The sequence below is a fragment of the Varroa destructor genome, unplaced genomic scaffold (genome assembly GCF_002443255.2).
Source record: "Varroa destructor unplaced genomic scaffold, Vdes_3.0 BEIS01000004.1, whole genome shotgun sequence".
Taxonomy (NCBI): Eukaryota; Metazoa; Arthropoda; class Arachnida; order Mesostigmata; family Varroidae; genus Varroa; species Varroa destructor.
The window spans coordinates 39,516,980-39,542,838 of NW_019211457.1; the positions used below are offsets into that span (position 1 = coordinate 39,516,980).

The 25,859-nt window shown below is 42.2% G+C and overlaps 2 protein-coding genes across 7 annotated transcripts; both read right to left on the reverse strand.

The window, feature by feature from the left end:
* Window positions 1–60: 60 nt before the first annotated feature.
* Window positions 61–2,799, reverse strand: LOC111249423 (phenoloxidase-activating factor 2-like). 3 transcript variants are annotated; one of them, XM_022803285.2, is made up of 2 exons: window positions 2,457–2,799; window positions 61–1,947 (listed from the first exon to the last, which is right to left on the reverse strand). In XM_022803285.2, exon 2 carries the CDS (start codon window positions 1,760–1,762, stop codon window positions 428–430), a length of 1,335 nt encoding a protein of 444 aa, XP_022659020.1. In that variant the 5' UTR covers window positions 1,763–1,947; window positions 2,457–2,799; the 3' UTR covers window positions 61–427. The 3 variants fall into 3 exon arrangements, with proteins under 3 accessions (XP_022659020.1, XP_022659019.1, XP_022659018.1); XM_022803284.2 differs by having other exon boundaries at window positions 2,437–2,799; XM_022803283.2 differs by having other exon boundaries at window positions 2,156–2,799.
* Window positions 2,800–12,014: 9,215 nt separating this feature from the next.
* On the reverse strand, window positions 12,015–25,855 carry LOC111249863 (immunomodulatory peroxidase-like). 4 transcript variants are annotated; one of them, XM_022804292.2, is made up of 10 exons: window positions 25,589–25,855; window positions 22,507–22,667; window positions 16,859–16,994; window positions 15,595–16,070; window positions 15,042–15,316; window positions 14,582–14,873; window positions 13,771–13,990; window positions 13,086–13,290; window positions 12,610–12,956; window positions 12,015–12,359 (listed from the first exon to the last, which is right to left on the reverse strand). In XM_022804292.2, exons 1-10 carry the CDS (start codon window positions 25,603–25,605, stop codon window positions 12,293–12,295), a joined length of 2,196 nt encoding a protein of 731 aa, XP_022660027.1. In that variant the 5' UTR covers window positions 25,606–25,855; the 3' UTR covers window positions 12,015–12,292. The 4 variants fall into 4 exon arrangements, with proteins under 4 accessions (XP_022660027.1, XP_022660029.1, XP_022660030.1 ...); XM_022804294.2 differs by having other exon boundaries at window positions 15,595–16,055; window positions 25,589–25,854; XM_022804295.2 differs by having other exon boundaries at window positions 15,595–16,043; window positions 25,589–25,853.
* Window positions 25,856–25,859: the final 4 nt, after the last annotated feature.

Consider the following 25,859-nt stretch of genomic DNA (forward strand, 5'->3'; position numbering starts at 1 on the left):
GACTCGTTAGAAATCAGGAACTCATGAATACATACTTATGATATTATACACAAAACACTATTTATAAAGTTCATTTTTTTTTCAATTAATATTTATTATTATCCGCAGTAATACCAACATTGTTATTATCAAATATTATGTATATTTCACTATTTGAGGGCTACAGCTCTTGTCATATCTACATCGATGAAAAAACCCGCTCCTTAAGGAAAACAATGTGTTCGCTCTAAAATAACCATAATAATAATAAGGAACAGGTAACACTTTAAGCCTCGTTATTGGTTTCTCCGTCTTGTTTCGTCCATTCCTTCGCTCGATTGTAATTTGTTTTGTTACAGAAGCTAGCATCAGTGAGGTGCGAAACACACATGTTCGCTTTCTTTGTGCTCAGTTTGTCGTAATGCGGCACTAGAAATCTGGATATATGCTAGGGGTTGAAAGACGAGATGGGTTTTCCAGTCACTTCGGCAATCCAGTCTAAGTAACGCGTAACACGCACGTAAACGCCGGGAACGTCCCTCGAACCACAATCAATACCCCACGAGACGAGGCCGGCCAGCGCGTACCGACCGTCATGACGATAGCATGATAGGGGACCCCCACCATCACCTTTGCACGAATCTTCACCTTCTTGACTTCCAGCACAAATGAAACCCTCGAACAGCTTAAAGTAAGGTCCGAGTCGTGTCCGTCGAAGCTTCTGCTGGCAGTTAACGTTCTCGATAACAGGCACTTTGACCTCTTTCATGATATTCGAATAGCTTCCACTACGGTAGGAGTTCTTACCCCAGCCAGTCACGATACAGTCATGGCCCTCGTATGATTCGCCCGGATTGGGTAGGCAAATAGGCTGAATATGCGGTTGGAATTGTATGGGACCGTCCACTTCGAGTACGGCAATATCGTTCCAAAGGGAAGCGTTGCGGAAGTTAGGGTGGATGATAATATTCTTGACGAGGTAGTCGGCATGGCGGTAGAATTCGACTTCGCTCTTTGTGTCCCACTCTCCGAGACGTACCACCAAAGGTATGCCCGAAGCCTGTGACTTGTATACACAATGGGCCACAGTAAGGACGTGACGACTGCTGATTAGGGTACCTCCACACTCAAAGTGAACTTGTCCATTTATGTTCTTTAGAACAGCCGCTTGCCAAGGCCATTCACCAAACTCTGCTTCCCCTTTGGCATGCTTCTGTAGGATCCGACTGTTGAGTCCGTTGTCATTACGTATACCGCATGAAAAAGTAATGTCGCTCGTTTCGTGAGCTCCCCTAGGTTCCTTGCAGCATAGTTGATCAATCCCGGGGCAGTTCTCGTCACCACCGAGCAGACCATCGAGCGGAATCTCATTCTGGGGTGGGCTTTTAGTTCGTGCATCGAGAATCCCTGACCCGTCATCATTGATGTGCCCCTGGGTGCATTGGTAGAATGGCACACAAATACACTGACCAGGAGGAACATCATCAGGTGCTGGGGGATCCTTCTGTACACCTCCATTTTGAATCGGGCCTAGATTTGGTAACATGCCACCTTGGTTGTATGGATCATTGGGATTATCCCGCCTCTGTTCAATCGGAGTTGCTATGCTGGGTACATTTTGTCCGAAATATTGTTGTTGACCAAATCCACTGCCATAAAAATATTGTCCAACAACTGGTCTCTCGGTACTTTGAGTTTCCCGAAACGTGAAACTCTGTCCGACTGCGACACTAAGAACTATGCTCCCAAGCAAAACGCAGCTGTAGTCACTGAAGGTCTTCATAGCACAGTAATCGGGTGCGAAGTGATTAACTAAACAACACCAGGTTTTACTCACAAAATAACAGCTTTTTTTTCAGATACAACGGCCTCCTCCACGCCGCTATGCGAACTGATCGAAATTGATTGATCAACGTTTGGTGGCCGGCTGGGCCGTCACCCAGCGTCGTTCGCGTCGAGTGCGCGTCTCTGCAAAATAAAAGAAAAATCAGCGAAGAATAGCAAAGTCAACAATTGCGTCGCTTCACACCCCACCGATGCTCTACTACCGCTCCTGTCATAATAGGCCACTGTAAACGACTGCTACTGATGAAGGCAGCTTGAAATGAAGTTCGCGCCTGTACATAACATATACAGCGGTTACGTCATATTTACTCAACACTAATACTGCTCTTACGGGACGCGTGCAGGCGTCTGCTTTATAAACCAACACGGTTAGAAATACGAGGGGTGTTAACCAATCCAAGTTCAGTCCCAGTCAACAGGTCAGAATGTCCGGCCGCAGTCATATTATACAATAAAGGATAGATCAAACGCTAAGCAGCCAGAAAAGCAGCGGCCATCAAATCACATCGACTTGATACGAAACAAAAGATGCTATCTCGGCAATTCTTCTAAACGACGCTCCACGACCATATTTACGTCTGCCAACAGGCCAACCAACACATGCCAACATACATATATATATAGACACACACAGACGCCACTAAATCAGTTGGTTTTTCTTGTCGGGTCCGTCAACTGGATACGATGCAATCGTGACGATTCTGGGTATTGTAAGGGCAACTCTGCCAGAAAAGATGCCCTGTGAAAAAGTGGCGCTGATTCGACGGTGCAAAGCCGAGAGCCGGCTGGCCAGCGTCCGTGCCGCACCGGGTGATGAGGACCGGAGCTGCGATAAACGACACAAGACGCGAGAGAGGGTATAAAGGACCCAAACGTGTTTTCCTTGCGCGGCAGCAGCATCCGCCGCGGAGTAAAATTGTATGCACGCAAAACGAACGAGCATCTAACATCAAAAAACGCAACCATTAGAAGGACGGCAATGAACGCCTAACGTCATGACGTCACGCACCACTGTAGGGGACCGCTGTAGCGATCACGACAACTGCAGCGTCAAAAGTGGAAAATCAAGAAAGCCGGTTGACAGAAGAGTACGGTTCGCCGCTTGAAATAATTGAGGACTAAGCCTTAACGACGCGCACCGTCTAGTAGAGTGAAAAGAACAACAAATGTAATAGCAGGTGTAGAAAGGAGGTCGGCAAGCAGCGACGTCAGGAAGCAACCTACTGAAATTTGAGTAAAACTAGAATATACGGACGCAACAATAACATGGAAATTGAATTCAAGCCAGACATCAAATAGTAGGTCTCTATGAAACACTGTTTGTACGCGTTCCTTGAGTTGAGCAAGATGTGGCATTGTCAGCTAGAGGTTCACTGTTTTATATGTATCTCTGGACAGTTCTGTTGTATGAGAATCAATATAGTCTCGCAGCTTAAGTGACCCATACACTGATCTCTTTGCTGGCTTGTTGCTGAAACCTTTTTTACAGTTTTTAGCTTAATCGAAATAGCGCGGACGTTACGCGTCGGGGAAAAGGGCCAGGGCGTTCGCAAATGTTACTTTGTATCCAAACATCGAATTATTTCAGTAAATCTTTCATATGGTCACAAACAGGGTACTTGTACAACCTACTTTAGGATATAGGTCACCGCGTAGCAACTCGAGCGAAATGAACGCACCGTTGTGGAGGCGAGATTTGCGAAGTACAATCCTTACATACATCTTTAGAAACCTAAATGTATGAACAGTCAAACGGTACGTTAGAGCCACTGCGCGTATATTTCAACCACCAATCTATCAATCACATGTATGTAAATATATATATATATAGAGCCGACTTTGGCTTGAAGACAGTCTTTTGGTGTGGTTTTAATAGTTTTAATTTTTGCAATAAAGCTTGTGTTCGATAAGACACCGTTTGAAATAACGGAGAACACAATGTTTGTGTATGCACTCTAATGAATATGATCAGCTACAACTTACAATTAATTAAAAAAAGAATTACGAAGACCCATATTATTTACCGGTATGCCGCGCTAGCATATGCCAATGCAAGTCTGTGTACGTATGATTCCATTCTAAAAAATATTTATATATATATATCTGTGTCAGCCCACGGAAACGGATGTACGGCTGACAGGATAAATAGTTTATTTGTGAAGAAAGTGTAAAGATGACTACGAATCATTTATTAAATATTTGACGGGAACTTATTGATTCGATAGAGTCGCTCTGTCCTAAATGGTCCTGAATGTTATCAAGAAGAAGAAGCAATAAACTTAAGTCGCCCTTTTCATTCGATTCTATATCTGATAACTTAGGAATTTATGAACGCAGCAACTTCTACCTCCGGTAGAAAAACATAACTGTACGATATTGTTAAATAATTGGGTTTTAGTTAAAGTAAGTACATGGCGAACATCCGACAGCCGGACATTATTTATGGATACAATGGATGTAGATAAAATTCAGCGGTCTGTATAGTGTCACAATGAACCGTGATCGCTCGATCTCGGCAAGAGGCTCTTTGTTAAAACCCACATGTCCTATATTCTATTCCAACGCTTCATCCGCACGCATTTTTATCTGACACGTAAAAGCTTGCTCATGTTGTTTTTAATCAGATTCTTCATTTTTCTTTTTTCTAAAGAGTTTCAGATTTACGATGCGGCATTTGTGCCTCAAATGGTATAGAAAGCTCTATTGACGTAGAGTACATGAAAGATTATCTACTAAGAATCCATGGTAGAATATTGTTTGTCACTGAGGACTGTACGTTGGATATGCAAAAATGACAGTTCGAGGGTCTGTTAAAACCGGAAGGGCATCTATTACTGGAGCGCAGGATTGTTTAATTAATTGCGTATGTTTCACGCTGATATACGTCGGCGTGATACTAACTATGTTTATAAGCCAAAACGTTCCCTATCGCATTTTCTTTTGACCATCTTTTTTATGGAGCTAGCCTTGCATATCTAAAAAAAACTTGCCTTGGCATTGGCCTAAATAGTCCCGAATCTTCTACCTGCTTGATACTTGACCTGCGGTATCGAAGAGTAAGGCTAGTCAAATTAAATCCTCTTCAATAAAGCAGCTATTTATAGTCTGTGTGAGTGTGTGTGTGTGTGTGTGTGTGTGTGTGTGTGCATTTGTAATAAGTTTATAAGAAGAAAAAATGCATATTTTTCTGTTACTGTTTTGCCCTAGTACTTAAGATTCGCTTACGCACTATGTATTTTGATGACATTACTACAATTGTTATCAAATGGACGCACTCACGGTGTATTTGTTGAAGTTCTCTAACTGTCATATCTTCACCGTTTTCACGGGCAAGCAGAAGAATTGGCCAGAACAACTACAAAAAAATCCGTTGTTGTTGTCAAATGATGAGATAAGAACTTTCGAGGCCCGAGGCGCTCGTAATGCTGCTGCTACTCGCGCAAGACCTCTGCTCCGCAAAGGCCTACATTATTATTAGCTAATACGCAATAATTTATTGGTAATAGAACCCTTCAGTGTACGTTTGGACAACTCCTCGAAACAAGCGCACAGGGTGTCGACACGTAACACTCACGTATGTTTACGCAGAAGATAAATGTATTACATTTCTTTATCGCAAGTTCCATCCAGGAACCTTTATTGGGCAAAGGTAGAAGAAGAGGACATTTAAAGCAACCTGAAATTTCCGGCAAAAATAAGAAGATCTGGTGGCAATCTGGACTTGAATCCGATGCTGGCAGCCGAATACGAATGATGCTCTTATGCTGCGGAAAAAAACATTCTACTAGATAATATTCTGTTACAATGCTTAGCATGGAAGGAATAACTGGAAAAAATATGGCTCAATGATTGTATTTCTAATTGGAATTAATGACAACCCAGCTAGTGGCAGTTTTTCGGTTATAAGTAAAAATAACCTCTTGAGAATTAGCTGTTTCCGTCAGGAAAGGCATTAAATTGTGGCTTCCATGAAAGCACAGGTTTTATTTTAGGACTCACAGGCATCCTAACGGTAATCGCCTTTGGCTAATCAATAGTCAATAGAGCTGCGATCTCATCTTTTGAATGAATCTCCGAAGTTGTAAAAAAGCTAGAACTCTTCATGATTCCTGTACCTTCAGCTAACTGGTTTAGTTACGGTGCCTAGCATTGACTAAAGTACGTATTATAGGAGCTGAATTTCAAGTGTTTCATACTCGCCTACCCTGTAGATTGCCTTCGCTGTGTAGAAGCTGCCCTCGATTTTGCCAACTCTAACCAATGGAGCCTACCTCAACGGGAGTAGTTACGTTTTTTCACCACACGTAACTCGACGTATTCTGCAGAACCGCTTATAGACATGCTTTCCTTCTTGTGTACGTTGTCAGACAAGCTCAACTATGTTTCAAATACTAAGCATACAACCAAATCATATGTGTTTCAATGTGTCGCATTAAAGATTAACGGATTTGTTGGCCTCATGTATTTTAGAATGGTCACTGAGCTTTGCTTCCTTATAAGGAAACCTAGGTACTTAAAAATATTAAAATGGATTAGGGGAGAAATCCTAGGTTTCTTAGGACGTCAAGACAAGACGAGGGCATATAAAAAGTTGTCAATCGCATATAATATTGGCATCCTAATAGTTGAATGCAAAGTAATGTATTCTTAGTAAACCTCATAATCTTACCGAGTTTCTTACTGGATTCGAGAAGCCACTTTAGTCAACCATAAAGACCTTAATTAAGAGTGAGTTCGATAGGCGTACTAGGATACATGTACAATAAAGTATGTGTCTTCTGTAGGTAAAAACGGTTGTAGAAAGGTTATGCAGACCTAAACGAGACTAACCAAAGTTTAGCGGGCTGGCCGAGAACGTTTCCTAAAAAGTTATTTGCTTCTTTCTACATGAAAAATGGCAAGGAAAATTAGCAACCGACTCTTTCTTTGCCTTTTTTGCAGCTTTGCTGCAGTATGCAACCGATCGATTATTGTTACAACTAAAATTTTGTCTATTTGTTTATCTAATCACATTGACCATGTGGGTGGGGCTCGTACCATTGAACCAACCCCCTTTGGACAGAAGTTTAATCGCCCAAACAGCTACACGGACACTGCACAGAACTTACGTACCCTAGAACCCAACTTTTCATAAAATGCTTGCGCAAACATGCAACTTGGCTTAGTCCTCTATAGGACTGTGTAACCTTCCAAAGTCCAAGTCGAGCACACGTCTTTGAAGTCGTATAACATAGAAGAAATGTATTTGGGTTTGGCAAATGTTTTTTTGTTCTGAAATTTGGTTAATTTTACATATCTGACATCCGGCACTTGGGCCATTAAGCATCACTTCAGAGAGCCGGCTCCTCAGCACGAAACGAAGCGTATGCATGCTCCGATTTAGACCGCCCGTTGTTTTTAAGTTTAACAAACAAACACGTTACCCATTGTGGTACATCACGAGGACAATATATATGAGAGATAATCGACGAAATGGAAGACATGACATGGGATTGATTAAGAAGATACTTATTTATTCGAAGCAAGATTTGTACGTTATTTGAGGAGATCAAGCCATGTTGCTTACGTGTATCCCTTTATAAATTTGTTTGTTTACTTAAACAAACATGTTTATTATACAGCACAGTAAGTACAAATTTTAATTTTGCACAACGACAAGGTGACATCTAAGGCTCGCCTACAGCAAAGGAAACTCTTGAACATGGCTAAATAAGTGCATGGCTAAATAGAGGTCGGCGATTCGAACTCGGGTTTCTGTTGAGCAGGCAATATTGAACGGAAGCTAGTAAGAAGCCAACTGGATAACTAATTGATTTCACTGGCCCGTAGAACGGTCTTCGCTGTGTGCTATTTAGAGAAAATGATGCACGGTTGAATCCTGTGCCAGATGTTTCTGATATCCGATTTTTTCTACAGGCATCTTCCCGAATAAAAGTTCGTAGCCAACCCCTGTCTGGCGATGCAGTCTAACTGTCGTGTAGCTTTCCTGAGCTCCGCATAACTTAGGCCAGCACAAAGTTGTTGTCCGAAACTTTTAGATCATCTCTGACGAATACTTGATCATTGAAGCTTTCTTTCACTGACTGAAACTATATCACGTGTGATGCGTCCCGAGCCGTGTCATTCGGTTGGTTGATCAGTTAATTTCAATTTTCGTACGCACGTTGCCGGCCAGCAAGTCTTGATCCCTTGCGTTGAATTTCCCTATTGGCGGGAAGTAATTCATATATTAACTAGTATACGGCGACACCCTGTAGCGCTCTCTATCGGTTGGTAGCGCTAGTGTACCAAAAGTTGTGAGCGACTCGCCTTTGGGGATGCATCCCCGTAGCCACGTAGGCCATCATTTCGACGCAATTGACGATACGTCATCTGTTTCAGAATTGCGGTAAACGGTCACACTGTTTGACTCGGCTGCCTGTGATGCCGATCGTATAATGGCACATCAAGAACAGAGGCGCGGGTTGCTGCAGGGGAGCCATAAACGCAGCCTTATAGCTGATGAAGATCGGATAAGTTTGTTAATGGGTCTTTTTAGCGCTTCCTGACGGTCCAGTCATTTCGAAGCGAAATGCAGAACCAATAATGGATAACAATTGATCAATACGAACGACTTTAATCAAATCTTAATTAAAGATCTGGCGTGACTCACAACGTAAATCTACCTACTATTAGTATAACGATTACTGCTCGTTCCGTTATGAGATAGCACTATACCTAGCCTTAAAATTGATGCTCTGATACTCGTCCAAGAATTAACTAAAATGCATTCCCAAAAAAGACTCCTTGTAAAGCGTGATTTTTAAAAAAACTAATTAGATTTTTAGGATAAGTACATCGCACAACGCGGCGCCCCCTTGATAATATATAGTACTGGGCAATACAACAAGAATCACGCTGCGGCGTGCAGCATTCGTTTCCCCCTAGGCTGACGATCTGTTACCCATGGTGATGGCTTAGTGGGTAGCGTATCCGTCTGCTAATCATAGGGATTGTTGTGGTCTAGATTCGAACCCACAGGGCATCAATACAGTACGTTTCGTTCTGAGGGGCAGCCAGCCATCTGTATGATGCCGGACGTACCGGACGTACACTCGAAACACAGAGATGGCCTATCAAAATAGAAATAGGATTGTTCCGATGACAAAGTAATCGATTCACAGACTCTTATTACATCGGCTTTCAAGAATATAGACTCGATCAGGCAAGAACTGGGATCGCAGGACGTTCGATACGCTAATTAGGGGTGATCTGCGAAGACTGGAACATGACTGAATAATGAACGACGAAAGTCGCCTGAAAATGAGGCGCATTATTTCGAAAATGTTTTCATCACTCTCCCGAAAAAGGATTACCGTGGCGGTAGAACGAATTGTAACAGACCGCTCCGAGTACTTTCGTCGACTCGTATTCAGATGATTTGTTTGCTTGCATGTTATCCAATTATCAGTCACAGGTGCCCGATTCAAATAATAAAAAGACTCTATTGCGTGAAGGCATGCCAGCAACTGGCCACAGAGAGATCAATGCCCCTGTCAACTAAATGGTGTCGTATAGATAGGATGTCGGTGTTCAAACGCAGCTCGTTTGCCTAGACTCAGGCACTCAAGTGCTTTTCGTACATCGTTTTTAGAAATCCGTTCAAACACAGATGTACAAACTGGTACAAGGGTCTTTGATAATCCGTTGCATAACGTTTTTATTTAATGTGCTTCTATAAATATAGACATACTAACGTACTACACGGCCTATAGTTAATGGAATGATTATTATCTGCAGCACTATAATAACCGGTATACGACGTTTCAGATTTGGGGTCTCTATGAGGTAAGTTGTTGAGCGCTTTGACAACAACGTATCTATATCCTTGAAGTTTTCCTCGTGCTGCCTTCTCTACGTATCACATTCGGTGAGAAGTTCTCTGATTTACAGCGTACATATAGGTAACAAAAGGGGAAAAGCATGAATTATTAGATGGTAAATTAATATTCTTTCCGGAATATAATTGAACCTTAAACACACATTATTATAGTGCTTTTTTCAGTTAATCGCCGTACGTTGCGGATGCATCTTTGTACAATGCAATGTTGTTGCATTTCGATATTAGTAAAAAGAATGAAATAGGACACAGGCACGAAACTACAGGTCCACGTGCTGTAATTTTTGAAAACTATACACAAAACGAAGGCTTCTATAAAGCGCTCTATATTTTTATATCTCCATATATTTATATAATACTTATAGGCTAATTTGTGTTACAAGCGAAGTTGCACTACGAAAACGATCCCCTAAACGTGATGATAAGTTTCGAAAGTATACAATGGCTATATCCATTCACGAGATGCGACTCGTTATTTTTAACTTTCTTCGCTTATCTCTTAAAATAGATGCTACTTAGTAATACGCCTGTAGAAGAAACCTATTCAGTAGCCATTTTCCTAACTGGCCAGGCCACCTTTGTTGACTTCGAAGCGATTCAGCAAAGCTGAATATTTTCATCTATGTACATGTATACATCATTGGCGTAGGTATTAACGCCGAGGAGAAGGTGTAAAGATCCTATGGCCTTGTGTGTCCTAGGCCTTGCCGGATGTAAAAAAAGCCATCTACACAACAGACGACGTCGGAAAGAAACGCTACGATCCAGATCAAAGTTGAATCGCTGCGACGCTAGGATGAACAAAACCGGAAAAAATGTATTCTTATCATTATGACGAAGAAAAATTAGAGGATGTTGCGCCAAGAGTACTGAAGGATCGCATTACGTTACGCTCGCGGCAAGTACGTGATAGAGAAGTGCAAGGAATACGGGCCGTAGAAACAAGGTCAAGCTTTACGCGACTTTTCTTTGCTAACTGCCTAGGTTAAGGATTCGTTGGTGACCTTACGATGGAGATTAAGAGGTCGCAAAAGTGATATATCGTTTGTTTAAAAACACCTATTTATTTTTTTGTGCTATAGCGTCCGATAGCGTTGAAGTGTTATTGTCGATCTGTAGCTATCTCTTGAATAAGCCCTAATTCGATAAATACACTTCCTTGCTCTTAGACGCTTACACATACTTTATTTTTAAGCTTCGTTTACATATAAACCTGGGCACACTGTTCTCAACGAAATTCAGTTTTTATAAAGGCATAGGACCAGTTGAATGGTTAATGAGAAGAAACTTGATAGGCATTTCTTCGTGGCGAGAGAACAGTGGCCCTCTTTGTCATGTAAGTTACCAGTGAGAAGTTTCTAGAACCTTAAGATTTAGCTACACTGCGTTTCAAAAATAAGGTTCGATGAGCTGACCTTCGAGTATGGGTCAAAAGAGGTGTACGGATCGAAGATTACCTTCCACGTGATAATCGAAGACCAGGCGAGGTTTGTGACTCACTGATAATAATGGTTCGTCATACCGCGACATTATCAAATGTCATTTCGTAACGCAGCATCAGCGACCCGCCAATGAGACTCACTCAATGAGATACCTCGTTTTTACTTATGAGGTGTAATCAAATAGCTAATATCCACACGCGCTTTCATATCTAGGATAGGGATCCAAGTTTTGCCTGGGCGAATGAGATGCGGAGGCCTGTTTCTGCACGCGTATGAATGTAGTGCAACTTTTTTGATGAACAAGTATCTCTCCATTAGGCCACCTATGCTAGTTTATCGCTAGCGATCGTACGTTACAGGTTTGATACTTATTTAACATAGCTATCTTCTATTCGCGCGAGAGCTGTTGCATGTACCGATATTGGTCAAAGCTGAACGATACGTTGGGTACAGATACCATCAAAGGACTCCGAAACCCTAGCTTCGCAGTTATAGACCGCCAGTAAAAAAAATCAGTAGAAAAAATTTGTGTCAAAAAAAGTTTTATTTGTTTATATTTTCGACCAAATCTTATTTGAGCTTGGTTTGCAGTTCTTCCTTAATAACCGATGAGATATGTGCTCTCCAGCTGTATTCATTCAACGTATAGTCGCGCGTATGTCCGCATACGGCAATATCTAATGCCTAGTGTTCATTTACCCTTTACATTGTTAGTTAGAAACACGAACCGCGTGTCCCGTGATACTTAACAACAACAACAACAAAACACATTATACCAAACACACATATGAATAAACAGAGATATACAAGCAAACAGTATACTTGTAACAACACTATCTACAGTATAAATATGAAGGAATAGGGCAATATGCTGACTCAGTCTGTCTAGTTTATTATTCAGGTCATCCTGATTATTGTCACTAGTCATGCTGTATCCTATCTGATTTTTGAGGGCAAACTTATAATATAAAAAAGAACTTCTCATATGTTACCGTAAAGGCGATGTGTTACACAGTTGCTCACCAGAAATAGGTAAAAAGACCCTGAAGGATGAAGGCAAAGCAGGATGCTGTTCTGTCACCCATTATTTTTTTTTTATTTATATATGAATCAATTGGCGCTATGACTAGAATATCGATCAGGGTGGTTACTGCTCAGCCCAGGCACGAATGTTACTTCTATCAATCTCGGTACACGCCGTCGTCGGATTGTTCCTGCGATCAATGAATACATAACAATATTGTAATGAACTATTTGTCGTATTGGTCGTGGGTCTGAGTCATTACCATTAAATATAATATATGCTATTAAATTTCCGACTGCGTCCACGATGATTCGAACGCACTCGGAAGCTTAAACGTTATAGCCCACATCGTAATTATTAATTAAACTCCAATACTAGTGAAAGGTTAGATTAGCGATAATATAAAGACTGCTACTCCAGACGGTTTCTGCTCTACTTACAACGATTCATGGCGAAATACGTTGGGCGGCAACTCTTGGATGCCGTCCGAGTTGTCACAGATAATCTTAGCCAACGAGATCTTGCGAATCTCCTGAAGCTGTTGAGGCGTAAATGATCCAGCCTGGTTACCGTGTTCGTAATAGAATCTGTCGCCAAATTTAGCTCGCATGAACTGATTCGCTTGAATACAGGCGAAGGTCGGACCGAGGACACCGCCTTCGACCGAAAACTCGGATACACCAGCAGGAAAAAGGTCGACATCTTCGACACGTGCGTACGCTTGCGAGATTTGTTGGACCGCATCTTGTGGCATCAGATACAGCAAGTCATGCCATGTACGAATTTCCTGTAGGTAAAGATGTCCATTGGGTTAACGTTACGATTAACTAGCCAGAGTAAGCTGCGTAGTTTTAAAATTATACATACTGTCCCATGCATCGGCCGCCGTATTGCGAATTAAGTTCAAGTTACAAACCCTGCCGGTGCAGTAGCGTACATAATCGACGTATGGCCGAATGCCGTGGTCGCGGCCTCGTTGAATATTCATTGCAATAAGGTCAAGACCGTAAGAATCATTTCGTAGCCGATACAAATGGTTCGTGACATCGTCGGTGACGAAACGATCGAACTGCTGTCCTGGCTGTCGGAACAATCCTCGGAGCACAGGATCAAGTTGACCCCTGACACACCAATGGGTATGAAAAAGGTCATCGTTACTTTGTAAACTGTATAATTGTCCGTTCTCGCCAATGTTCGCAGCATACATATGATAATACAGCCGTAGCCGACAAGAATATTTGATGATTTCAATATTTCAACCAAACACGCTACTTCTTCTTTAGTGTGGGGAAACAAATATACATAGATAGAAATATTCTCTTCTCACTATTATCCTGCCTATTACTATAGTTAATAGAAATATCACCTTCTATTCTCAATAGGTAATAATATTATTATAAATGCGTATTATACTTCTTGTGTTAAATATGGCACGTATTTTTTTCTGTTCAAAAGCAAATACTGAGACGCTTGGAATCTAGGCATATTTTTACAATAAAATTTCTGCTCCGACTTTTTGGAGACACCTTCTTCTGTCTGTACTAACTCTGTCCAGTCTGTATGTAAGAACAAAGGGAGCTCGTCGTTTCACCCATACGTACTCGTAGAACGGGAAAGGGAAGAAAAAGAAGTCCTGAAGCTGAATGGCTCCGACGCGTCCCTGGTTGTTTATCAGGTGGAAGGTACCGTCAATAAGGCTGTGACCGAAGCGGAAGGCGGCCGCAGCAAATTCGTTGATAATCGTAGCGTCGACGGTAGGGTCGTAGTTCGTGTAACCCTGTGACTGAGTCTGGATATTGAATGATCGAAGGAACTGAGGTCCTATCGGAGAAAAAGCTAGACTTTGTCAATTTACATCCTATACGACGTATTTTATTGGCTAGTGCGTTGTCATTTAACCTAATATTACATGTAGCTGTCCTGATACATCTTACTACATCTTACAATACATCTTAATTTCACTAAGCCTAATTTTTCAGACTCGAAAACTGACATCAAATACCCACTTGCAGTTTGTTCTATGTTTTAAGATGATTTATGAGAAAAAAGTTTACGCTAAACTATCAAGTGAACATAAACAAGCAAATAAAAGCTATTTTTCTGTCTTATATATATATATATATATTTATATTATCCAGAAAGAGTCCTACAAACTATGACAAACGGTTAAGACACGTCAACTGCAAAAAAAATCGGCGTTTAAAACGTGGTTTACCCGATCTGTCAAGCTTGGCGATAACAATGGCGACATTGAACATCGATTTTAAAAAGTCTCTTTCTGATCAGTATACTGGGCTTAAACGAGCGATTATCAAAACCGCCTATAGATACGTCTATACTGTACTGTAATTGTAAATAAGCTTACAATCCTGATGTTCTGTTCGGTTAATAGACAGCTTGTAGCACACTTACCCAGCACGATGGGTAGCCATTCGTGATAGACAATATGTTGCCATTGGGCAGTAATAATCCTCCGAGCTTCCTGGAATAGACGCTCGTCGTCCCAATGTGGATTCACTTCGTTAAGTTTCTGGGCGACGAGATTGTGCTGGCGTAGCCAAATGAGGTGCAGTGCCGTAAGGCCGGGTTGCTCATTGACTCTCTCGTCCCCGGCTCGGAAGCAGAACTGTCCTGCCGATGGAATCGAACAACGGTCGTCATCGGGATGAAACGAGCGTGGCAGCATTTGACGGTTATTGACAACCTGTGACAATGGTGACGACAGCATTTGTAAATTAGTATTTAATCCTCGGTTCTGTAGGCCACATCTACGCTCGGCGAACGGTGTGCAAATTGTGCACACCTATCATATCACAGTACACATATCTAGTAACCTTTATTAGATACAGTGTAATGTCATAGCTAGTCTCACCTGGTATTTAAGGAGGCCTTTGACCTTAGCACGGAGGCGATTATTGTCGTCATCCGAACTACCGTAAATTTGGGAAGCATCAATGTAGGACGTAAGAGCATCCTGCTGTTCACGATGGCCAAGTTTACAGGTAGAACAGGGTGCACTACGAGGCATATTGTTACACGTTCGACCGGTGGCGCCGAAGAATGCATCGTTCTGGGGAATCTCGAACGAGAAGCACTCCTCTCCATTACGACGGTCTTCGCTGCAGCAGTCGATCGGGTTGTTGGGATCTGGGAAGATGCGTCGAACCAAACAAATAGGAGCAGAAGCTGAGAATCAACGCGATTGTATTAATGGAATATAAACATGTACTCTAGTACTCATGGCAGTTATGAACCTATGTCTTTTCAGGAAACATTTAAGTCATTTTTTAAATATTTGGTGAGTTAAATACTTGTGTGAAGACGTGACGTAAGAAACAAGCTTAGGAGTGAACGAGTCAACCAACTGTGGGTAAATAAATACAGCATGTATAACGAAAACAAAATAGATGATAAATCCGACGTACTTCCGAGGTTGATAATCTCTCCCGGATCTTCTTCCATTGGTGCGAGCGCTGTGTCATGATCGATGAACTGTCCAACCTGCATCAACATGTGCGTATAGCCGGGCGATGATACATTACGCTGCATATTAACGAGCCGTGATATGACACGAGCATTTGGCAGACGTGAATTATACCGTCCACCGCGAGGCTCATCGATGCCATTCTCATAAGCCGGCGGTAAAAGTCGTGTCATGCAGAAGTTAGAACGACCCCAGTGGGGATTTCGCAGGTTATTACATCGGCCATCGCCAGTTCGCCACGGGAGGCGGGGATTGCACTGAGTACGTCGGCGCCCCCGACACCGTTGAGTAACCTGGGATAGCGCGGTGTTATCCAAGTTGATGGCGTTGAATTGTATGATCTCGTCATAAGTGGCCCGTTGTGCCACGGCGGCGCTTAAAGGCGCGTCCCTGATCACAATGCTGTGTTTACTAGTACTTCAGGATTAACGATGACGATTGGAGACGCAGGACAAAAAAATAGATAGACGGACCGGAAGAACCCGAAGCAAGCGATAGGATATGCCACCAACAATTATCATTAAGATAGGACCCGGAAAATGAAGCTAAGCATGCATGTAATATGTGGACTATTGAAGAAAATATATTTTTCAGTCTAGCAAATAATCTCAGATCGAATTCAGTATCGCTGAAACCTTATGAAATTTTGTAAGTACCAGCTGATTCCGTCACAAATAGGGTGTTTAAAAATTTCTGACATCTCTATCCAGATAAAACATATCCCTATATAAATCGTTCACGGGAAGCACACGAAGCACTGTGTCTGAGTAGAGACACTGAAATGATCTCTGATTGCATTATACTTACCACTTAAATGGTTGGTCTTTTTACACGGAAGTGATGAAAAAAGATAGAAGACAACGAAGAAGCGAAACATTGAAGGGTGAAACGTTCAGATGAACAAATATTGGTTTAAAAAACGTACAAGCCGATTTTATTGGTTTAGTTATTGTCAGTAGTTAAAGTAGTTAAGTTACGTAGTTGCTCCTATTGCTCCACGTGTCGTGGCCATCGAATACTGGGGTGCGGGTGGAGTTCATATCATGCGAACGATGGTTAACGATTAACAGAGCAACGCATAGTAGCAAAACGAAACACCACCTACAACTTTTTCTTATGATCTTTATGACGTCTCAGTCAGATCTTCCACCTCGGCAGGGGTGGCATTACGCGTGTTTTTAATGATCAATCTAAAATCATCTCACCGAAAGGCAAGTGCTTTTGTTGCCTCTTCGAAGATACGGGCATTATCCGCAATTTCTCTAGACTGGCGCGTCGATGGGCGAGATTGAAAGTGCTGACCGTTGGCAAAGGGGCATTTCAGAGACGTCGCAAGGCACTCTGGAAATTTGGGCATAATTGTTAATTAAGCAGTTGTTCTGCAGGTTCATGATCTGCAGGCGTACTGATTTGGCTTGTAAATTTTGTCTGACATGATAACGTTTGGAACTCTATTCAAGTTCTATTTACAAACACAACATTTCGTAGCAATGGTTCTGGTTTAGCTCGGTGTTCATACCGGGAAAAGTCGACCGTCCATTGGTATTCTAAGATTATAATTTGTTATATATAATAAAGAACATAAGGCAATGATCGTTTACCCTCATTTGTGGAATACCGTACCCACTCAACTAAGTTACTACCGAATCTTCTCGAAACTACCTATGTTATAGTTAGCTTGGCTTAATCTAACTCTGCAGTTATTCTATAGAGAAATTCATAGTGAGTTGAATTTATCGAATAGCGACAATGGATATAAGTAGCGATTCCGTTAATAATTGTTCCATCACCCTACCTACTACCCAGTATCAAAATGGTGAACATGTATCGTTTCTACCTAAAACCGTGAATCTACTATCTTCCCATATTGTTTACTAATCTACCGGTAAAAATATTCGAATGTTTATCGCCGTCAAAATATTTTTTTTTGATTTCGTTTTAATATTTTATTTTCAAAATATAATTTATGCTGTGCTGTGGTGTTTTCTAAAATAAAAAGCATTCAACATGTGCTTCTACAAGGGCCGAAGTTTTAATACGCACCGCCGGAATTTCGTTACATTCAAAGTTCAACTTTATCAGGCCAAATTTGAACTTGCCATCGTTTCGAAACATCGTGCGCCCGTTAAAAGCCCAAATAGTTCCATTGGAGAACCGTCTAACGTTAGCATATTTCAGTGTTCTAACGACATTTCTATTCGTATAAATGATTACACCAAGGGCAAAATACAAAATGCTGGACATGCTGCTTTTTTTTTTGAAACCGTATGGAGGTGTTATTGATCTAAAAGACCTTCAACGCTTAGAACGTATCCAATTTGAAAGCTTTGCTATAATAACCTACTGTATCGTGTATTTTTTTCCTGTTGTATCTTTTCCGGATAAAGATAATTCAAGCATTACGTAAACGGAAATATCACTGTGTCTCGGTCGGTAGCCACGTTGGGCCATAATATCACCTATACCAGACTGAATTGATCTGAATCTAACAAAACAACAGTATTAAAGTATATTATAATAAACAGGGGAATGAATTGAGGCCAAAGTAGGTCGCATACGGTGGACAAGCGTCTCCATCTGTTGCCCATTGCCGACACGTTCGACTACCACGAACCAAAGAGTCTGAGCGCGAGGTCGCACCTCTGATCACTGCACAGTTATTTACCTGGCTGGTGACGATCTGAATAGACACAATTAAAGAAGCCCCTGTCTTTATAATATGAAGAAGTTCAGCTAAACAGAGGACGTCACTAAAGTTGGCACTATACTACACACCTGTAAATTTCACATAGAAATCACTCTAATATTTGAAATTTTGGCTATATCGTTTGAGTCCGAGCAAGACTCCGAAAATAATTTATCTAATTAAACGCGTATTGCAAGTCAATCGGTTATTCGAAATCGGCAGTTTTTTATTTTTCTCATTTTTAAATTTAATCTTTTTTTTTTTTTTAGCAGCTCAGCTTAGCTTGACGATGGACGATGAACGAGATGATTAATGGAAAATTTTTTTCTATTATTCTATGTGTTGGCAAGATAAGACATCTTTGTATGTTTAATTAAAACTTATTGCTTCTGGAACCTATGTTTTATAGAGAATTGTATCTGATTACACGAAACGCGTTGGAATAGAAAAACAATTGTACCTGTAGGGTTTTTTTTTATGAATGTCTATATTGATAGGGCGTCGTTAAAAAGTATTACGTCCTATCTGCACTCAGACATAATTGAGGGCATTACGTAAAATTTGCCCTATGAATCGCAAGTAGTGTAAGGCAATGAGAAATGATTGAATCCAAGTTTGAAATTTGTCCGAGGCATAACCAAGTCCACATAATGCGCTATTCGTAGGTTGTAGCATAGAAGGTCCTTGCTAACTGTTCCATATTGTAACTTAAATTACAATAATAGCTGAACAAGTCACCATCGTCATCATTTCATAGTATGGGTGGAATAAAGTAAGTTATTTCGGTAAAACCAATACTATTAGTACGTACTAGTTGCTACAATATCTGAAATATACCGTTTGTGGATAAGATCACTGATCGTGTGATTGCTACGTTCATTCTCCCCATGAAGACGTGTACTTATAGTATAGCCGTATAGTATTGGCCGATTGGTACGCTTTTGCTCCAAATTCATCAATCGTCCTGTTTTCACTGATTTTATCTTATCGCTAGTCTCTATGGGGGACTAGATGAGAGAAACAATGCAACCGTAAGTTATAGGCCGGTCTACACTCCGATTATTACGAGTAAAACGCGTAACGTTCTGGAAAATAATCGGACTCTTCGGAACAGCCCGCAGAAGGAAGCTACTCCGATGACAACGGAGCTTAGCACATCCGCCCGAGCAAGGCAAAGCCGTCAACATCACCGTAGGCAGCGGCAACGATGCAGCCTCCCCCTGTCGTCGCTGACAATGCGTGGCGTTGTCAATGGGCTGCTCTGTGACGTCGCTTACAATGTCTGGGAGTAGCGAACCACTGCACTGGCGTATAGAGAAGGGTAATGCAAAGTTACACAGAGTTCTATACCGAGTGCGAAACGACGAGATAGAGGCTGTTCAGAATGGTGAAGCTAAGCAACTCTAGCATACATTTTCGGCCGGTATCTATCTATCTATCTATCTTTGTAGAAGAAGGGAAATTGTCTCAAGAAGCAAAGAAGGATTAAGAGGGAAAGATGTCGTCATCGTCGACGATGAAAGTAGTCTAAAAAATACGTGAGCTTGCTACTGTCGCTGGTGCTGCGCTGCCTTCTTCTGTGCAACTACCCTAAGCGATGAGAGCAGCATTTCACTGCAAGCGCTCATCAACAGTCACTCACTGTCGACTGCTAAAGAAACAACGAGAAGTGAAAAGCGGAATTGTGAGACGGCAGTTGTCAGACGATTCTCGGGCGAAGAGTGATGATCATGAAGAAGGTCCTTGCCCTCGGTTGTACTTTCGCGGCTATGGACGGGGTAAGACCGAGCAAAAAACGTCATATTTGAGATATATGATCTGGCCTCCTTCTGAATCTGCCTCTCTCAGCGACGACCTGCCACCCTGGCCAGTTCCTGCTGTCCTTCTAGTAGCAGTTGGCCCACGCTCAGCAATGTAGCCAGTCCGTTATGGACGTCGGTTGCTTTGCGACCACAACTGCCTTGACGTCTCGACCCTCGACTCAAAGTAGTCAATCTGTATAAGACATCCGAGTCTGTATATACGAATCTTACCCTGTGTGTATGTGTGACTCTTTTCCGTTCCCAAAGACACATCTCTGGGCGGCGAAAGAAAGCAAAAGTTGAAAGCCACAACTCGCTTCGATGCCAACCCCACGCTACTGCTGGTGCTAGGAGCGATGGCGTTGGGAGCGGCTGCGGCAGCAGAGGTTTCCTGTTATGACCAAGGCAGTTTCCACTGCCTTACCGCTAGCTGCCATCGCCGCCGCTTCTGCAAATGCCGTCCTCCACTACTCGCTGCATTGCTGTCTCTCACGTCTTCCCCACTACTTGGGAGACGGATGGGACTCCTGCGGCGCGTCTGGCTAGCGGCCAAGTCGCCAACGAGAACCTTCGCTTCGCGCACCCGTCGTCGCCATCGCTGTCGTGTCTGCGAAGTCCCTGATGAGAGTTAGCAAGACGGCCCGCCCTACAGACCTGTCGCCCAACGGGAAACCGGCTTGCTGCTGTCGGGTTTCCTCACGCTCTTCAACATCATCCCTGCTGCGACTCACTGGCGGAGTCGTTGTCGTTGTTGCTGCTACTGTCAGATAACAACGGCAGCAGCAGCATCTACGCTCGCTACTCTGTCGACTTACGCTCTGCACCACGAACTCTGTTTTGGACTGTAATGTTGAGAAACCGGCCGACCAGCCGCCCGCTCTCCCATCCTGGCCTTCGGCTTGACTAGGAAGAAAAAGAGGAACATGCAAGTAAAAGAACTGGGAAGACAAAGTTCGCTATGAACCAGTGCACAATTGCCTGCCCTGTCTACAGCCACCCTATTCCCTCTGTTTCATACTAACAGAATCATCTTCAATTGCTGCCTGCAGATTCGGCTGTTCCACTCACTGGCAGACCGAAGCAGTAGCTAAAAATGCAAGGGCGGCAAGGAGACGCAGCAACGACTCGTAAATCGTGCAGACAACAGCATTACAGACTGCCTGTACAGACAGGAGCTGTGGGGAGCCAAACCGGTGCCCACTTCGAGAACGGCAGTGGTCAAAAGCCCATGGCTGGCAGTTGCAACAGCAGCAGCAGCAGCAGTAGTAACGGGCAACCTCTACAGAGTCAACTTTTGTGTGGAGGAGAAAGAGATCACTTTGGTAGATAGTTGCTTACCGCTGGCGAAGATAACAAGCAGCGAAACGATCCCTCGTCAACGATCTGAAGAAACATACTCTTGCGACCCTTTAGCTGGAGCACGATAAGGACGGGACCGACTTTGGATTTGAGGTCACTTACTACTACACGCAGCTTTCCCTACGCTTACCTATTTATTTACCTAGTGATGGATAAAAGAAGAGAATCAACAACGATGGTTCTTATGCGCTGTATAGAAGGGGGCAAGCAAACACACAAACGAGCTTCATGGCCAAGGAGCGTGCGAAAGGTGTCAGACCGTTAAATGTTTACTGCGTTCGAATTGGGCAGCTATCTGATTTCTAGCAAAACTATAGTCCGAGCGCATACAACCTACGCACGAGATAGTAGTCGATGTGACTAGCGTGCCGATCGGGCTCCGAGTGCAGAATGAGATAACATGCAAAGCTTCGTCCGTACGCAGACCTGATTATAATTACTATAGGAGCATAGTTAGTGCCAACTCTTTCAGTAGGAGTAATGCAACTTCAGCATCGGGTCCACGGCGATATTAGACCTTTTAGAATTGTCAATGCTGCGTCGGCTGGTTAAAGTGAGGCCAAAGCAGCCTTCATTTTGACGATAGGAAACTTACAACCGCAGACAATAGAAGTGTTTCTACTGTGAGGCGAACGTACAAAAGTAGACGTGAACACAATGATTTAGGGGCAACTAAGATACCTATAATGTAATAATCCCTTAGTACGTTCTCTCTCCAATATTTGAGCCACAGTTTCGGGGCTATCTGACAAAGATATGAAAACAATTAACGAGCCTGAAGCCATTTGCTAATATTTACTCTAGATTTTTTTCGAAACGATTTCGGTAAACGGATATGAACTCAGATCTTTGTCATATGTAAACTTGTTTTTCTTGGATATGGTCATACGTTACGGAATACGCGTACTCTTATATTTCGGCAGCGTCATCGACCAATATTGGTAGAGGTGCCCCACTCTATGAGAGGGGGGGGGGGGGCAATTTTGAATGTAAAGAGAACACTTACTTCCGATACTTCGAGCGGCGAAGCCCCTGACCTCTTCCTTCCTTTTGTTAATTTTCTCTATAGCCGAATTGAAGGCGGCATCGATTATATTTGTGTCGAACTCGGCCCACGTTGAGAGGACTGCTCCTCCTAGTATGAAGGCCGCAAACACAAGAGATTTCCTGTTCAAGTGAAATGACAAAAACAAAAAACAAGCACAAAATCAAGTGAGCATTGTTGCCAACAGCTAAGTCGAAAAGAAAAAATACTAACGATGAAAATGCAGAAGACAAATAGGATCTAGCAAATATCATAGATAGGGTACGCAGAAATGATTCTCGGTCTTTTCGCCCTTTGCTTACTGCACACTAGTATTATCAGAAAAAAATTGCGGGTTATAGTTTTCCTGTCGGAGTTGGATAACAGTAAGAGCGGATTAGTTATTGAGGATAACGCTATATTGATCGCATATGCATAGAAACCTTATTATAATTTTCACAGGGAATTACTGCTTCGGTACTGGATAGCGAGCTCGCTCCGCCATTGTATAGGGCGACAAGTATTGAGTCTGATCAGGCTCGATTCGACCTAGACAGATGTAAATTGTTTGCTCCGGCAACAGTGAAACTGTGGTATCCGCTGATTCTCAGTGATTGCTGTACTTTGTATTACACAACACGGTCGCTAAGATAGTTCTGTGATTGCCCAGTCACTGTGGACTTTGAGTGATCTTGAGAAACGTTTCCAGTACATTGTGTCAACTGTGTAAGGGTGTTTAGTTGAGGCTCACGTTTTTTTTTTTAATATTACGATAAGTAATATTCTATATGACGGTTCATGTCACATAATCACGAATCAGACCCTGTGGCAGAACTACTGAATAGAAAAGTGAACAAATGATTATTCCATTTGTTATGTTGAGGAGTAATAACATATGGTAACAAAGTAAAAGCCAATTCTAGCAAACTGATGTGTCATCAGTTATGGCACACAGTTGTGATCACAATTATTCTGTGTATAAGTTACGGAAGAAAAACACTATATATATATATATATATAAAGATAACATAAAACCGACCGTATGTGTATATATATACGGTCAGTTCTTTATTATCTTATTTAGCAGAAGGCGGCAGATTTGCTCAATGCTGCGAGACATTTGCGAGCATTTGACGTAGCTATTTGCGTCGACTGTTGACCGTATGTATTTCCCGGGTGTGAAAGCGACATGTATAAAAAGTTGGAGACGGAACTTATTGGCTTGCGCCCGTGTTCGTTCGTCTCTTCAGACTGGTTGAAAGTTACGTCAGTCTAATATTTTCCAACGCCAATGGTAGCCAGACACCTCGTTGTCGGTAATTGTCTAGAATTCTATAGTTTTCTTCAACGGACAGTTTCGTCAAGCAACGAATCATCTAGCTGGCCCAACAAAGTCACTATAGGGAAGACGTGATAGCCAGGGTCAGGTAGAATATAGCTGTCGGTGTCCTGGTCTCGTTTATTTGGTACACATACCATACAGGGACTGTGCCAGGACGCACTGGATATTAACCAATGAGTTTGTTATATTACTGTGTTTTTTCTGGGGAGGTCTGCTATGACGTCCTGTTACTGCCCGACGAACATACAGCTATCCATGCTGGACCACACCACATGCACACAGATTACATTACAGTACGCTAGATAATTTCGAAAAGATGGGGAGCAGTAAACGCTAAAATCGATCTAGTTTGCGTTAGTGAAGAACGAGCTGCTTGACGTTCGAGGATCAATCAGACAGTGCACAGCAGTCAAGCTAAACGACGCTGAAAAGTACATTAGAAAACAGGGAACGCGCTCTATTTCGTATATAAGCTACGATACAATTGATATTATTTACAGATAGAGGGCGCTGGTAGAAACATGAGTAGCGAGTAGGTAAGAAAAATCTATATGATCCTGCATAACTTCAAGGAGTTTTATGACACAATGGGCAACGGGGCGGCCCGAGTGAGAAAATGAAAAATCGGTTACTGTTTTTTTTTTAGTTAATTATGTTTTTAGTTTTTTAGGTAATTAAAGATAATGTTCGAAAACGAAGTTACAAATGACAAGCAGGAATTGTATCATAGGGTATGCGTAAAATCTATGCATGGCTTATCGTCTATGTTCAAAAAAAAAAAAGCCTAACAACGAATGCTTAGGCTATATTAGTTACTATGCCTAATCTTTTTCTACGATTCATAAAATTATTGAATTAACTGATAAATTATTGAACATAATGAAGATCATCGTGCTTTAAATAGGCATGGATAAATAGGAAAACTAATACAGGCAGCTTATATTGGTAAGTGGCTGGATTGGATAGTGAGCTACCGGCAAGTTTCTTGAATTCGGGCAATTTTCTACTTCTGTAACAGGAACTAATAACTTTTCACAGTCACACAAATTGATGCTTCCAAGTTACATGCTGACGTGCATTGGCCCCCTGATTTGAACAGTCGTGGAAACAAGTTGCTACCGAGCTTCATCTTACTTTTATCGACAGCAGCTAGCTTAATATATGTGTATAGATACGTCAATCTGAACTAGCTGAAGATTAAGAATACTTCTAATATTATTACTAATATATTATTAAGTCTAGCACTTGAACAATAGGCTAGTTACCGGCACTTAATTTTTGTTAGAAACGTCCTTGTCACAGTACACTTGAGCCATTTTCCGGAACCACTTACCGCATACAATTTTATACACGAAAAACGCTTTCCACCTAAGATCAAATATATCAATTATTCTGCACTTTGACTAAAGTCCATATCATCCCTTCCTGCTATCTAGTTATAGCGATTTAGATATAGAGAATATATAGAAATAGAGCGTAACGGCAGCATGAATCCTCGCAGATTCCGTTGCTCGTCGGGTGACAAGGCGGGGAAGCGCAAAAATCTATTGAACACTTTCTATTGACGAATGAAAGAGACAATCGTGAGTTTCTGTTAAGGTCTCTATAGATGCAATCGATTCGGTCATCGCGTCTGTCTTCTGTACTGGCACGTCTAAACAAACTAACTTTTGACGCTTTATTTTACCTGTGTGTTCGTACGACAGGGAGATGTACACTTACGCCAATGCGCGCGTCATGATGGCCGTGTCGCCAATAAACGCAATGATGATGACGACGACGACGACGACGACGACTCCGAACCGTGTAAATCGCTGTCTTGTACTGTCGATGGTGATGATTTTAGTTTTCCTTATACACTTGTTTCCTTTGGCATCGAAGAAACAGCAGTGGTATCCACGGTCGCGCAACTGGGCGCGTTAGTGTCTGTCACTACAGACGAATGGTTTCTACGACGTAACCACGATCCGGTAATGCAGTAGTCGTCAGTTGA

What these genes read in the sequence shown, in the direction of transcription:
- LOC111249423 (XM_022803285.2), bottom strand. Translation starts at nt 1,762, where the DNA reads ATGAAGACCTTCAGTGACTACAGCTGCGTTTTGCTTGGGAGCATAGTT.
- LOC111249863 (XM_022804292.2), bottom strand. An exon ending in CGCCGCTCGAAGTATCGGAA is followed by an intron (nt 16,995 to 22,506) that starts GTAAGTGTTCTC and finishes CCAAATTTCCAG; the next exon opens with AGTGCCTTGCGACGTCTCTG. An exon ending in TACGCTACTGCACCGGCAGG is followed by an intron (nt 12,957 to 13,085) that starts GTTTGTAACTTG and finishes CTTTACCTACAG; the next exon opens with GAAATTCGTACATGGCATGA.